General features: G+C 34.5%; 3 protein-coding genes across 3 annotated transcripts in view; 2 read left to right on the forward strand and 1 right to left on the reverse strand.

Moving 5' to 3' along the window:
* The window catches only part of LOC101891275 (uncharacterized), a 95,741-nt gene extending 88,340 nt beyond the window's left edge, over positions 1-7,401 (forward strand). The window contains exon 9 of the mRNA XM_011292890.3: positions 5,322-7,401. Within this exon, the coding sequence (XP_011291192.1) occupies positions 5,322-7,143 (1,822 nt within the window). The 3' untranslated portion in view covers positions 7,144-7,401. The remainder of the gene's footprint in view (positions 1-5,321) is intronic.
* Positions 7,402-10,601: 3,200 nt separating this feature from the next.
* LOC101890418 (RNA-binding protein 7) lies at positions 10,602-12,010 on the reverse strand. Its single transcript, XM_005180267.4, has one exon. The coding sequence runs from the start codon at positions 11,830-11,832 to the stop codon at positions 11,026-11,028; it is 807 nt and encodes a 268-aa protein (XP_005180324.1). The 5' UTR covers positions 11,833-12,010; the 3' UTR covers positions 10,602-11,025.
* Positions 12,011-12,962: 952 nt separating this feature from the next.
* Positions 12,963-14,209, forward strand: LOC131800551 (transcription factor Adf-1-like). Its single transcript, XM_059124637.1, has 3 exons — positions 12,963-13,345; positions 13,414-13,561; positions 13,621-14,209. Exons 1-3 carry the CDS (start codon positions 13,198-13,200, stop codon positions 14,078-14,080), a joined length of 756 nt encoding a protein of 251 aa, XP_058980620.1. The 5' UTR covers positions 12,963-13,197; the 3' UTR covers positions 14,081-14,209.
* The last annotated feature ends 713 nt before the right edge of the window (positions 14,210-14,922 follow it).

A 14,922-nucleotide genomic window follows, 5' to 3' on the forward strand; every position in this document is an offset into this window, starting at 1 on the left:
TACATTTTTTTAAGCACAATAAACATGAAATCGGATAAAGATATCTATGGGAGCTAAAGCAATATCTTACCCGGTTTTCAGTAAAGTCGATACACTTCTTCGCAGAATTCTAGGCTGAATTCGTTGGTATGTGCCAAAATCCATTGAATTCGGACATATATTACCCATTTGGTGTACGATAGACTTGAAATCGGGTAAAGATATATATGGGAGCTATATCCAAATCTGAACCGATCTCGATCAAATTTGGCAAAGGTATTTCAATGCTCTATTCGATATATTTCCCCGAATATCGTTGTCACGGGATGCATATTACGACTGTGGAGGACACAAATAAAAAATCGGATGTATATATGGGAGTTATATAATATATGGGAGTTATATTTATATCTGAACCGATTTCTACCAATTTTTACGTACTTGTTTGTAGGCTCAATTTGGTTTGTGCCAAATTCCATCCTATTTGGACCTATAGTACACATTTGGTGAACAATAAAAGGCAAATCGGGCGAAGATATGTATGGAAACTATACCTAAATGGGTTCATCCTTGGGCCAAACAAAATTTCATTTCGTTCGGGCAATAAATGTGACCTGTACTTTGTTTACAAAAATATATAGACAGACGGGCGGACTGACGGACATGCATAAATCGACTCAGAATGTGATTCTATGCAAATTATCAAAAGGTGTTATGTATCTATCTCGCCTTCTTCTCCATGTTACAAACAAAGACATAATACCCTGACTGCTAGTTTAACACGTTTCTATTTTTTATCAAAATCTCCCATAATACTACTAAGTGTTTGTAGGCTTAATGTATGTGTCATAAGGAATATAATCAACTTTTTATTTTGAGCTATACTTTGTATAATTTAATATAGCTTTAAATTTTAAAAAGAGCTTTAGAATGCTTTAGCATTCATTCATTGGCTTAAAAAGTGGGTCATGTCAGTCGAACTTTTCTTTTATGCCCAAATAAGGTGTAAACTCCGATTTTAAGTATTTTTACGTTATAGTAATATTTTCAATTTTATTTCACCACATTCTGAGTTCATATTATGTAGAAGCGCTACTAGCAAAAAACGATCAATATGGGAAGACGTATTTGAAGATTTTGACCGTATTCGTATTTTGCTTTCTTTGTGGGTAAAAATCTTTCCGACAGAAAATAATTAAGTTAAAAATTAAATAAAGGCCCCAATTTTCCTAGGATTTATAGGGATCCCAGGATTATAAATTTGAATTGGTTTAAACTTTTTCTGAAGACTCTCAGACAATATTCAAACTTTCTAAGATTGTTTGGAGGGATCTCAGAATAATGATCGTGGATTTATTTAGACTATTTATACACCCTACACCACATAGTGCATTTGTTTATAACATGGAGAAAAAAGCGGGCACTATCTCGCTACTTTGAGGATCTTCATAGAATCGCTTTCTGAGTCGATTTATTAATGTCAGTCCGTCTGTTCGACCGTCCGTCTGTCCTTATATTCTTCTGGACAAAAAGCCGGTCGCATTTATTACCCGATTGAAATGAAATTTTCCAAACAGTATTTATTTGGCCCAAGGACGAACTCTATTTAAATTGGTGCGAATCGGTTCAGATTTAGATATAGTTCCCACATATATCTTCAACCGATTTCAGGTTAATTATTGGTGCATAATTGGCAATATTAGTCCAAATTTCCTAAATTTTGGGCATATCCAACAAAATTCAGTCTAGACGCAAGTACATCAAATTTGGTGAAAATCGATTCGGATATAGCTATAGGTTCCATATTTATGTTTCATCCGATGTGGTGTTTAAGTCCCTGTCATTCGTAATATGCACTCTACAAAAATGATATTTGGTACCAGAAATAAGATACACCTAAGAAATAAGTGCCTAATTAATATGATCGGTCCAGATTTGGATATAGCTTCCATATATATCTTTTTACGATATCAGGTTTATTGTGCACCAAATGATATTAAAATGGGTTGAATGTTGCCACTTCCGACGAAATTCAGCCTAGAAGAATGTACTTGAAATTTTGCTGAAAATCGGTTTAGATATAGCTATAGCTGCCATAGATATGTTTCATCCGATTGGGTGTTAAAGTTCCTCACATGCCTTCACAACAACGATATTTGATACCGGACATCAAATTGGAACAATTTTTCATATTCAACCGAATTTTTCAATTGGGGAAATTCCTCCTTATCGAAGTCATATCATGCACTATACAGAAATGTTATAGTGCTCCTCCGTCAAATTTGTTAAAATCGATTCAGAGTTGGATATAGTTCCCAAATTGTGACTACACTAAAGCCATGATAAGCTTTTTTGTTACAGGGGCTCTACTAAATACGCATAGTGGTCCCGCCCGACTTTTCACCTTTCCTTACTGGTTTAATGACTATCAGAGGGATATTCCTAGATTTTTAAGCCTCTTCATGTATCATATCCATTGTTTATATATTTTTAAAAGGATTTTCCGATCTATAATCATAGGTTTCTGATAGTAATTTTTAAAGGAGTCTTTGAGTTATGTTTGAGTAATTCTATATTCGTATATACTATATTGGCTATATTCAAAGGACTCTTTTTTTCTTGGATTACAGATTTTATATTAGATTTTTTGGCATTTTTAAAGCATTGAAGAGCTAATAAGGATTTAATTGTTTGTTTCCTCTTAAAAAAAACCCTTAAAACTTTGATGGTGTATTTTTCAAATTTTTTCTTAAAATCAAAATCTAGGATTATTTAAGATTATTTTTAAAGGACATTCAGGGGTATTAATTTTTTTATTTATTTATTTTCAATTTGTACAGAATTCATATTTATACCCTACATCACATAGTGGATATGTCTTTCTTTCTTTTTATACCCACCAAAAAAAGTATGGAGGGTATATTAAGTTCGTCATTCCGTTTGTAACTCATCGAAATAATCATTTTAGACCCAACAAAGTATATATATTTTTAATTAGCGTAAAATTCTAAGACGATTTAGCCCTGTCCGTCAGTCTGTCCGCCTGTCCGTCTGTCCGTCTGTTGTAATCACGCTACAGTCTAAACGAATTAAGATAGGAAGCTAAAATTTTGCACAGATCTCTCTTTTGTCTGCAGGCAGGTCAAGTTCGAAGATGGGCTATATCGGTTCACGATATCGTATAGCCCCCATATAACGGTACCCCCGATATTCGGTATTTTGATGATGTTAGCCACATTTTTCAATGGAATTGTCTTAAAATCCACACAAGTAGTTCCTTGTGGGTACTTTATACCTCGGCAGAGAATTATCTATGTAGGTTCACAATATCAAATAGCCCCATATAACGGTACCCCCACGGTATTCGGTATTTTGATGACTTTAGCCACATTTTTCAATGGAACTGTCTGAAATTCCACAAAAGGAGTCCCTTGTTTGCATTTCACCCACTCAAAAAGAATTGTCTATATAGGTCCACGATATCGTATATCCCCCATATAACTGTACCCCCCGATATTCGGTATTTTGATTATGTTAGCCATTCTTTTCAATGGAATTGTCTTAAAATCCACACAAGTAGTTCCTTGTGAGTACTTTACCCCCTGAGAGAGAATTGTCTATACAGGTCCACGATATCGTATATCCCCCATATAAAGGTACCCTCGATATTCGGTATTTTGATGATTTTAGCCACATTTTCCAATCGTATTGCCTGAAAATCCACACACGGAGTTCCTTATGAGCACTTTACCCCCTGAAACGGAATTGTCTATATAGGTCCACAATATCGTATATCCCCCACTTTTTCCAATGAATTATCTGAAAATCCACACAAGGAGTTCCTTGTGAGTACTTTACACCCAGACATAGATTTGTCTTTATAGGTCCACAATATCGTGTATCCCTCCATATATCGGCACCTTCCTATATTAGATATTTTAAAGATTTTAAAATAATTTTTAATGGATTTTATTTTTTTGAAAATTTTCTAATTCGTTGCAAATGGTGGAGGGTATAGTAAAAATATAGTAAAAAATCGATTCAGAGTATATTATTAGTTCCCTCTGAAACCAAACTATAACTGCTCTAAAACCAAATGTTGATAAGTGGTATGATTTACTTCAAATAAATCTTTTGTTATGGGGGCTCTACTAAATATGCATAGTGGTGTAGGGTATCATATAGTCGGCCCCACCCGACTTTTGACTTTTCCTTACTGATTTTAAATAGTGTTTTTGAGGATTGGACATACATTGTCTTGGAGTTGGAGTCTCTATATCACATCAACCAAATATTCGTTGATTTCTGCTGAATAACATAGGACATATGCATAGTCACCAAAGGGTCAATTTGGTGATTTGAGTTATACCAAAAAGTAAACCGAAATCGAAATTTTTTCTGAAGGAAATTTTAAAAACGAAATAACAATTAATAGCAAGTTTTTTTTTCAAAACACTGAGATTTTTCAAAAAAAACTTGCTATTAATTGTTATTTCGATTTTAAAATTTCCTTCAGAAAAAAAAACACTGAGATTTTTCAAACAAAAAACTTGCTTTAATGTTATTTCGATTTTAAAATTTCCTTCAGAAAAATTTTCCTTTTGGTATAACTCCAATATTTTAAATTCAGGCACAATTTCTTCCAGTTTTGTTGATATTGAAAATATATGACCTGTGGAGTACAATGACGATAAGAAGTAAAGCCGGACTTGTCACGCAAAATATTTTCACTATTTCAATGTGAATGACCCACATCGTCATGTACATTAGTAGATTTACATCAGTTGTTTTACAATAAAGACAATAAGATTTATAGCTATGCCAAAAAAACAACAACGACTGCCAACACAAATATCTTTTAGAATTTTACAACAATTGCATTTTAACGACTTGTTTTAATTTTGCACGAAAGCGTATAAAGGATAAACAATTTTTTTAACGTAATCTACATACATCATGAATATATTAAAAATAAACAAATAAAAAGAGTTTTTAGAATGTGCACTTTTAAAAATATAGAAGTAATTAAATTTTACTCGGCCGAAAAACGTAAGGTCTTTTTTTCAAAATATTTTTTTTTTATTTTCAAAAAAAAAACCTTTACGTGAAACTGTAGCAAGTCAAATTATTCAAAAAAATTTTTGGTCATAAGAATCCAGAATGCAAGTCTAAATCTCGTTTTGAAATAGAGGCAAACAAATAACAGCAAAAACATATGATCTCCATCTTTATTAGGCAAGACTTAAAAATTAAACGTCAAATAGTTCTAGGCCGAATATATAATTTTCAGTTCTGGTTTTCATAAAATTTACTAAATTTACCCATTTTTTGCTTTATTCCAGTACCAAATCTTCCCAATCACCCACGGACGACAATGAAAACGAAAACAACAACAGCACCCCACAGAAGATGGAAGAGGAACAACAAAGTAATAATCAAAATGATATCGAACGCCTATCGCAGAAAACTCCAAGTGGTTCAGTTAAGTCCGGTTCGTATTCATTGAAATCGACTGCATCAGCTCAATCAAGTACCGGAAGTCGAAGTTTGAAAAATGATACTCCCGAAAGAACTGCAGCCACAACTGAAGCAGATGTTCAAAGTCTTAAGGAAGGGCGAGAAGAAGAAGACATCGATGGAAAAGTCACACCAATTCTAACTACACCCCTAACAACAGTTGAGGCCACGGTGAGTGGTACACCGGACGATAAGGATGTTAACAGTGAATCAGTGGGCAAATGGCGGACTGGTGAAGAAGTTTTGCAGCTAGAGGATGTGGTAGATACACATGGTCCCCAGACTGCAGTTGAGGAGGAAGAAAACGAAGATAAAAATGAAAACCTTCAACGCAATGGTAGTTTGGTCAGTTTACACAGTAAAACGGAGAGTATTAAAACTTTGATAGGTGATACTCCACCGCTCTTGTCTAGAGCCCAATCGGCCAAGTCATTGGCCATTGAAGAAGATATCGAAGATAATACCAGTTTTGTGGTGGTTGAAGATACAGCAGATGAAGATGAAGTTGATAAAAATCCAGATCCAGTGATTGAAGAGACCACTGATGACTCGGAAGTTATGAGCAATAACACAGCCATTGTATCTGGTAGCAAACCTAATAGCGGTGGTATCTCACGGCCTCAAACCAGTCGTTCTAGGTCCCCAACAATAGAAGAAATCAAGGCATTGTCGAGAAGAAATTCCATGATAAAATCTATGGAGTCACTGTACGAACGACCTGCCTCAAAACATGAATTCAATGACAACACCACCGAAACAAGTTCCCAATCAAGTGCTCAACTGAATAGCAGTTTGGGTTCTACAATCATACCAGTTACAGGGGCTATTATTAAACCACAACATACCCCGCTGAAGCAGAAATCCAAGACAACACATTTCCTAAAGAGTCATCGCCGTATTTCACCGGTTAAACAATCGATAAAGGTGGTACAGGCCGAATTGTATCCACCCACATTGCAGAGATTCGAAAAGCCACGAGAGGCCATAATGAAGACCTTCGATCAATTAGATTCCAGCAATTGGGAAGTAATAATGGTTGGCCTAAAAAACATGGTACGCCTAATGCGTTATCATCCGGACAATCTGGATAATCAAATGCACATGGTATGCATACAGCTGTCGCGCACAGTGCGCAATCTTCGCTCACAAGTGGCCAGGGCAGCTTGTCAAGCTGCCACCGAGCTATTTACAATTAAATCACGAATACTGGAACAGGAATGCGATGACTTGGTGTGTGCTCTACTACATCGTACTGCAGATACTAATCGCTTTATTCGAGCCGATGCTACCCGGGCCCTGGAGGCAATGTGTGATAATTTATCACCCGGAAAAATTCTTAACATACTAACATCAAGAGGTGCCCAGCATCAGAATGCTTTGGTTCGTACGACCACAGCAAAACTACTAAATCGTCTGGCTGAACGTTTGGGTTTGGACAAAATCTATACAATGCCCCGAGATCATCGTGAGAAATTTTTCATCACTTGCGCCAATCTTTTGCTCGAGGGTAGTTTGGAAACACGCAGCTATGCCAAAACATTATTTAGAATGCTCTCCGAACATGGCCACTATCAGCGCATGTTACTCGAGATAATACCACCCAGAACATATCGAAATATTGAGAAGACCCTTAAGAGTATACGTTAGAGGGGATCTTCTTCACATAAAACATTTGTATATACATAATATTTAGTAATTTATAATTAAATATAAATCATGAAGAAATTATTATCAAATATAGCGTTCATAGAACTGTTGAAAACATTTCAACGATGTCATGCTCATTTCTATAATCTAATCATTAATGGTTTTTAGTTGAAAACAAAATGTAAAAAAATATCAATAGTTCTAACGGAAAAAATAAAGAAACTTATGTATGTAGCTTGAATTGTTCTATTTCGAATAAAAAATACTTTAAATATACATTAACTTTTGTGTTTTTGTTTTATTTGGATCTATGATATCTTAGTGGAAAGTGGTCTGCTGAAGGCGTACAAATTCACTGGCGTCTTGAAAACACTTATTCGATATCTTCACTAAAATCTTCAAACAAATTGGGAAAGCAGAGTTCTCTCTGTTAAGAGCTACTGTACAGTCCTTTCACAATATTGTGACCGTGCTAGGTTTATCTTGGAACATTGGAATTTTCCTCATGAGTCCACATAAAAATAAGGTATTAAAACAATGTTACATTAAGAAGTTCAAAATATTATTTTAAAGTACTTACATTTCAAATAATTCTCCCTTTTTCAAAAATAGAGAATATGGAACAATTTTATCGGCATCCTTTAATATATCTCCAAGTCTGAATATTTCCACTCCCGTATTCATTAGCGGTGTCTTGAAGATTTCTATTCGATGTGTTCGCCAAAAACCTTCAAACAAATAGGGATAGCAAAGTTTTCCCGCGTTTATTTGATGAAATCGTCAACGAAGGCTCAAGTAAACAGAGGGATATTCAGTTAAAGAAAATATTCAAATCGGAGTCGTGGTACGATGATTAAGATTGTTTCCCATTCATTCATTGATTTATAATATGCAGCATGGCTATAGCAACGTTGTTGTCTCTACAAGGGTAGCTGAATGAAAAGCGACAGATCAACTCCGCAGATAAATTGCCCTAATAGTTATTGTTAACTTTCCTGGAAATTTTAAAAAACTAAAAGATCACCAGTAAAAAGGACAAAAGTTGGGCGGGCCAACTATGTAATTCGCTATACCTCTGTGTATATTTGGTGGAAGTAATGCAACTAGAATGATCTCTACCAAATTTGACAAAACCACTTTAAGGATATATCTGATATCATTGCTTTGGCGAATTTAAATGTCAAATCGGATGACACATATATTTGGGAGATATTTCCATATCTCAACCGATTTTCACCAAATTTTGTCATACCACGCTTGTTATACCATCGGATTATCCTTTCTCATTCTGTGCAGTAAATTATCTTCTTTGAAAATGTTAACATTTTGTGTGGGAGGTATCAGAAGTAGTGGACCGATATTGCCCATCTCCGAACTTGATCTAAGTTTGATAATAATATTACTATGTGCCAAGTTTGGACCAAATCGGATTCTCCCTTCGAGAGTTATTGTGCGCACCTGCCAGACAGACAGACGGATGGACGGATGTCGCCTGTATGTAATGCTGGTATTTTTTCACACAAAAGTAGTGGTCCATTCTACCCGCTGTCCTAAACTCTTACTTCATGCGAGATTCTGTGTCCTTTGGTTTCTATTTGTGACCTTTATAACGGCTGCACAATCAGAAACATTTTTATTTGTTGGTCCATTTTAACCCCTAAATATACTGCAGACATCTTTGAAAACAATAGGCCTAACCCTAACCCTAGCCTTGTGAGCATTTTCGTAAGGATCGGACGATAATTGCAATCTGTATATAATAACCCCAACCTATGTTGTAAGGTGACAAAACATTACAAAATATATACTGCATGCGATAAAAATGCGAAAAAAAAATGTAACGAAATACTACAAAATCTATATTAATATCATTATTGGCATCTTTTTATGCAATTTTTTTAAGATTTTATTCTTTATGCCAAAAGGGCATTCTAAATTGACAAAATTGGTCAAAATCGGTCCAGTCATTCTTGAGACATAAGCATTCTAGCTAACATCCCCTTCCTTTGTATATATACATTGTATCTATTTCGTTATATATATCCGATACATTTACTATCGACATCTACATAACGGTCAGAATTGACCTGTTCGTCTATTTGTGATTTCGCCGGGATTAAAAATATTCGCGGTTTAATCTAAAATTTGACTTTTATTTAACACAAATGTTATGGTCTATTTCATCCACTAAATAATCAAAATCGGAAGGCTTCTGCCCAGCCCTAAACTCTAGCCCCATGCTAACTTCCGCTTCGATTCGACCTGTAGAGCAACAACAAAATCAGGAAATTTTTCAGTTTTTGGTCCATTCAACCCCTAAATATTATGCTATCATCTCTAAAAGCAATAAGCTTCTATTCTGGCCCTAGCCCAACCTCCATTCTAAATTTCGTGAAGATCGGGCCATAATTGCGACCTGTAGAGTGAGATAGGATGATCCATGGTACAATGATATCAAGGTAGGGCTATGATACCATATGATTTAAATTTTTTATTTTCTTGGCTTAATATGTCATCTTTATTTGTATTTATACTTATTTATGTATGTGTTTTCTTTTCAATAACAAAAAAATTGTTCAGCAAACATTCCAATTCGGGTGTTTTTAAAATGTTTATTTCAACGTATGCATCGACAAAATCTAGAGTTTTTGTAGCGAATTAATCCTTTATAGATATATAGTACATGATTTTGAAAAGAAGTGTTCAACTTTCTTTCAGTTATCGCGGTTTTCAATTATTTATTCAAAATAAATGCAACAAGTTGTTTGATTTTTTATTGTTTTGATACTAATTCTGACATTACAAGCCAGACAGGTAGACCTCTATACTTGCAATTTTTTCAAAGTTGACCTACCTTCTCTTCATTGTACCATGGGATGATCCATATGTACTTTCCTATGTGGGAAACCAATATTTCAATGTGTTACCTAATTTTTGGCCCAATCAAACTTATAATACCCCCAACACAGTGTTGTAGGGTATAAAAAAACATAAAATCGTAAACCATTCGAAATAAAAACCCGATTTTTGGTGTATTCTTAATCGTAATGTTCATATTATTGTTTATAAATCAAAAACTGTGTGTGTGATTTTAATAAAAAATAAATTTCTATATATAAATACTTAAATTAAATTACGTACAAATCTGTGTGATGATTGTTTACATGTAATGTCTTACAAACAAAAAAAACTAAATTATGATTTTGGCAGCAAAAATGGTGTGTGTGGGTTTTCATAAATTGTTCATAAAAAAGAAAAAAAAACTTATTGAGAACAAAAAGTTATTTTTTACTTTTCTTTGCGTAGCTACATGCATCGATTGTAAATTAAGAAACTACCTATGAATTTTAAAAGTTGTATAATTACTTGAAAGTGAGATACAAAATTATTCATCAATATTTTGTCTGGATTCTAATTTAAAAACAAACTAAAAGTGAAAATTACAACTCGTTAATATGTAAAATTTAAATTGTAATTATACAATTTAGGTTGCATAAATGTATTTTTATATTACAACACATGGTACAGTCAAAAATGGTTATGGCAATTCCCGCGGATATTGTAAATCTCTGACTGTTTCAGCAAAACAGTAATTGAATGTTAAGACAGACTGTACAAACTAATTTATATTATTAAAAGAATTTAAACATTATAAGAAGACAATGAATTCTGATCAAATATTGGAGAACAGATGATCAAGTTCTAACAGGACAATCTACTCCTTTAAATGTAAATCTCTTTGACTGTTCTGTTAAATAGTGTTTAATGATAGGATGCTTATATTATACAAACTAATTTATATTCTTGATATAATTTGAAACAATATAACAAGAATATAAAATTCTGATCTAATATAGATGTATGAATTTGACGATCAAACTGTTATCTACGATATTTTCCACCACGATGATCGGAATAACGATTATTGCCACTCTTGTTGTTGTTGTTATGATTACTATTACTGCTGGAATCCGAATAGCGATTATTGCTATTTTTATGACTGCCATTATTATTATTTTGTCGCCATTTATCATGATTATTGGATGAATTGCGTTGATATGGACTTGAGTTTGAATGTGGTCTCATTTGATTCGAGGCATGTTTGGATAAACGTTCCTGATGCCTAGAAGAACCAGAGGGAGAGGTATTGCTGTCCATCATACGTGTATTATCATTATATGATGAAAAATTACCACTCCTCAGCGATGAATTATCATAACTCTGGCGACTGTTGCTGCTCTTGCCGCCACTACTACTAAAGTCCGGTGTTTTCAAAGGAGGCAGCATATTACGTCCCTTATATTTAATAGTTAATGTTTTGCGATAAAGTGAAAGACCTTGAAACAAATGCATCGCATAGGGGGCTGTACACTTCGAATTGTATGTTATGAAGCCATAGGTTCTTTGCCTTCCATTGTTGTCTTTTGGTATCCTTGCTCTTTCTATGGGACCCGCTTGCAGAAATACTTCATAAAGTAATTCTTCTGTGACCCTATCGTCCAAATTGGCAATAAATAGGGTTCTTTGCTGTTCATCATCTTCATCGTCACTCTCATCCACAACAATTGGTTCAGATGCTCGTTTTTGATATTGTTCCGGTGAGGGCATGTTATTGTAGCCAGACCCCATAAGGTGTTGATGTATCTGTTGTTGTATTAATTGTAATTGCACATCGGTGGACCAATTCATGATATCGAAAGTTTGTTGTGTTGGCGGATGATTGTCTTCAAAACTTGTTTTATGCTGGTGTAGGCAAAATTTTCTTTAGTTTTCTAAATTTTCTAACAATTAGAAAATAATTTTTCCAAACTAACAACAAACAGACGAAAATACGAAAGTAACCATTCACTTTGTTTGATAGCAGTAATTAAAGTGTCAAGTAATCATTACGTCGACATAGATACGACGTATGAAGCATTGCGACCCTTTCGACAAATGTTGTTTTTCTATGAAAATGTGAAATGAAAAATTTTTTATTAAGGAATTAAACGTCAAATGAAAAATTTTATAAAGGAAATATATTTAATTTCATATTTTCATAGAACAAGAATCCAGCCACAGTACATTTTAAGATAAATGAATGGTAGATTTAACCATGGAAACAATGGATATATGTAATAAAAGACGGAATTGTTCAAATTCCCCTGAGTGAATTTCTTTGTACAGGAAGTGCGGCAACGTACTTCTTCAAAGAAGCTGACTCCAGAATAGTAACGTAAATGTGAATGGTGTGTAAGCTCTAACTTAAGATGATATCTAATTCTTCTGGCCCGAAATGCAAGAGCTTGGCTTGAATGATATGTGGTTAAAGCAAAACGTTCCCACATGGCATAAAAATTAATTTTTTGAGAGACGAGAACATTCATTTATATATATGAACATTATATTTCACGTTCGGGACTAGTCAATTGGCGTCTAGACAAATACGAGCCCGCTTCAATCGACGAATTTGAAAACAACATTGAATCATTTATTAGTATAAGATACCGACCGAAATATTGAAAAGAGAATACCAAAATTTTACTAAGCGTATAGACAATTTGGGTTGCAGTCGCAATCAACATTTGCATGATTTAATCTTCAAATATTAGATTATATTGACCATACTATCAATTCAGGAATGATTTCATGCATTTTTATAAATTATTTTTTTTTTCTTTTTCGAAGACTTTTCGTTACTGTAATATCACTTTTCCTTTCCTAAAAAATCACTATTTACAATTTGTATACACGCCATACGCTACGATACAGTGAATAACAAGTACCCATACTCGTTCAAACAATGGCACTGCATTACGTATCTGTCGTGAAGCAAACTTCTTTCAATGGTGATGAAACGATTACTAGCATCGTGTGTGTGTAGATAATTAGACCAGACGTAGCGTCTTTCTGAATTTCTATACAAAATATACTGTTTGGATTTTGCTGTTGAACTGTACCAAAGCAAAACCACTTTGGTGGGTTAGTAAAAACGTTCTAGGATACTTGGTTGCTGGCGCTTTGAAATAATCCAAGAAAAAATAATAACGATAAATAAAATTAAAAACAAGTCGGATGTATTTTGACGGCATGAATGACGATAGGTTATTGGATTTGGTAGAGGCCAATGATATTATTTACAACAAGGCACACCCGTACAACCACAGCTATGAAAGAAAGAGGAAAGTGTGGAATAAAATTGCAGCCGAAATGGGTACACCGGGTAAGATATTTTAACTAAAATTTGGATATTCTACTGTCACTAATAGTTGGTTTCTCTTCAATTTATAGTGGATGACTTGGTTAAACGCTATCGAGTCCTAAGGGATCGATTTGTACGCTATAAACGTGTTGAGATGCTAACTGGCTCGGAAAATAAATATCGCTCACCCATTGTGGATAGAATGGAATTCCTGACACCACATGTATTTGTTAAAAAGTAAGTTGAAATCATTTTAACTTATTTGAAAAAGTCCTTACATAGCAGTATAATTTCAGTACAAATGGTGAAAAAGTTACCTGGACTGGCCCAACCAAAGAAGAGAGCAATACATCATCGAATCAAGTCATAGTCTCTTCAATATCACCAGTACCCGATGAATCGGACGCTTACATGGAAATGCAGTATTCATCGTCACCAGAGCGACCAAATCAAACGAGTTCTGGTGTCAAACGAAAGGCCAACACTTCTTATGCCGGCCCTAGCACCCGCGATAGTCCAACAAATACCCACAGTAATAACAATAATACAGAGGCTGATGAAGCATTTCGTGAGGCATTGGGCACATTTAAGAAAATGTGCCGGGCCCGTGAAGAAAGACAAGAAAATGAGGCCTTACATGGTTTTGGTCAAATGATTATGGCGACCATAGCCGGCATGAGTGCCAGCAAACAAACCAAAGCAATGATGCGTGTTACGGAGTTGGTTATGCGCATCCGAATGGAGGAAGAAGATTGAAGAAAGCATAAACATTATAATGAATTGACGTAGTTTATAATTATTACTTAGTAAGATTGTTTGATATTCTATAAGGAACATTGTGTTGATTATTTCATTTAATTTAATGAAATTTAGTTTTCAATTTAATTGGCATTCAACAAGTTTTATTTAGCGCAAAGCAGGTGTGACAGGAAAAAATTATTCACCAAAAATGTTGAAATAACTTAATGTATCTGGAGGCAATGTTCTCCAGCGACATAGGCCTATAGAAATGCAGAAGCACCAATGTTTGCTCCAATGTAAAATTATATAACTCATATTCAGAAATAATTGTATCTATACCTCCAATATATAACTATAAGATGCAAATGATGTTCTAGCAATGAAAAATGTTCAGTTTCTATCCTGCACTAATTTCCTTATTTCCTTAAAAGCTTATTTAACTACCTTTCTATGCAGTGTCGAACCCATCTAAATCTTAACACGTATGGCACCTGCAGAGTTGAAGTGCTTCTCCTTTTATTCACAAAGTCGGCAGTGGTGTAGACTAAGGTCTTTTTGTTTTTACGTTAGAGATTTGATCCTACAGTGACTGGTAGTAAAGCTCTATATATTACTTGCCATCGTCGCCAGTTCGATTGCCAGACTGCCCTGGAACCTATCATCTGGTCGCCAATTGCTCCCTGCAACCATCCCTTTTGAAATAGGCCCTTTTAAAACGATCAAAGCAGTAGCAAATTTTTTACTTGGCAGTCTCATCAGTTGACTAAGAATCTCCTAGCTAATTCGTTCCATTAAATGTGAAGAAAAAAACACCCCATATGAAAATATCACAAAATTAACGAAGTTACATGCCATTA

Source organism: Musca domestica, unplaced genomic scaffold (assembly GCF_030504385.1).
Source record: "Musca domestica strain aabys unplaced genomic scaffold, Musca_domestica.polishedcontigs.V.1.1 3, whole genome shotgun sequence".
NCBI classification, from domain to species: domain Eukaryota; kingdom Metazoa; phylum Arthropoda; class Insecta; order Diptera; family Muscidae; genus Musca; species Musca domestica.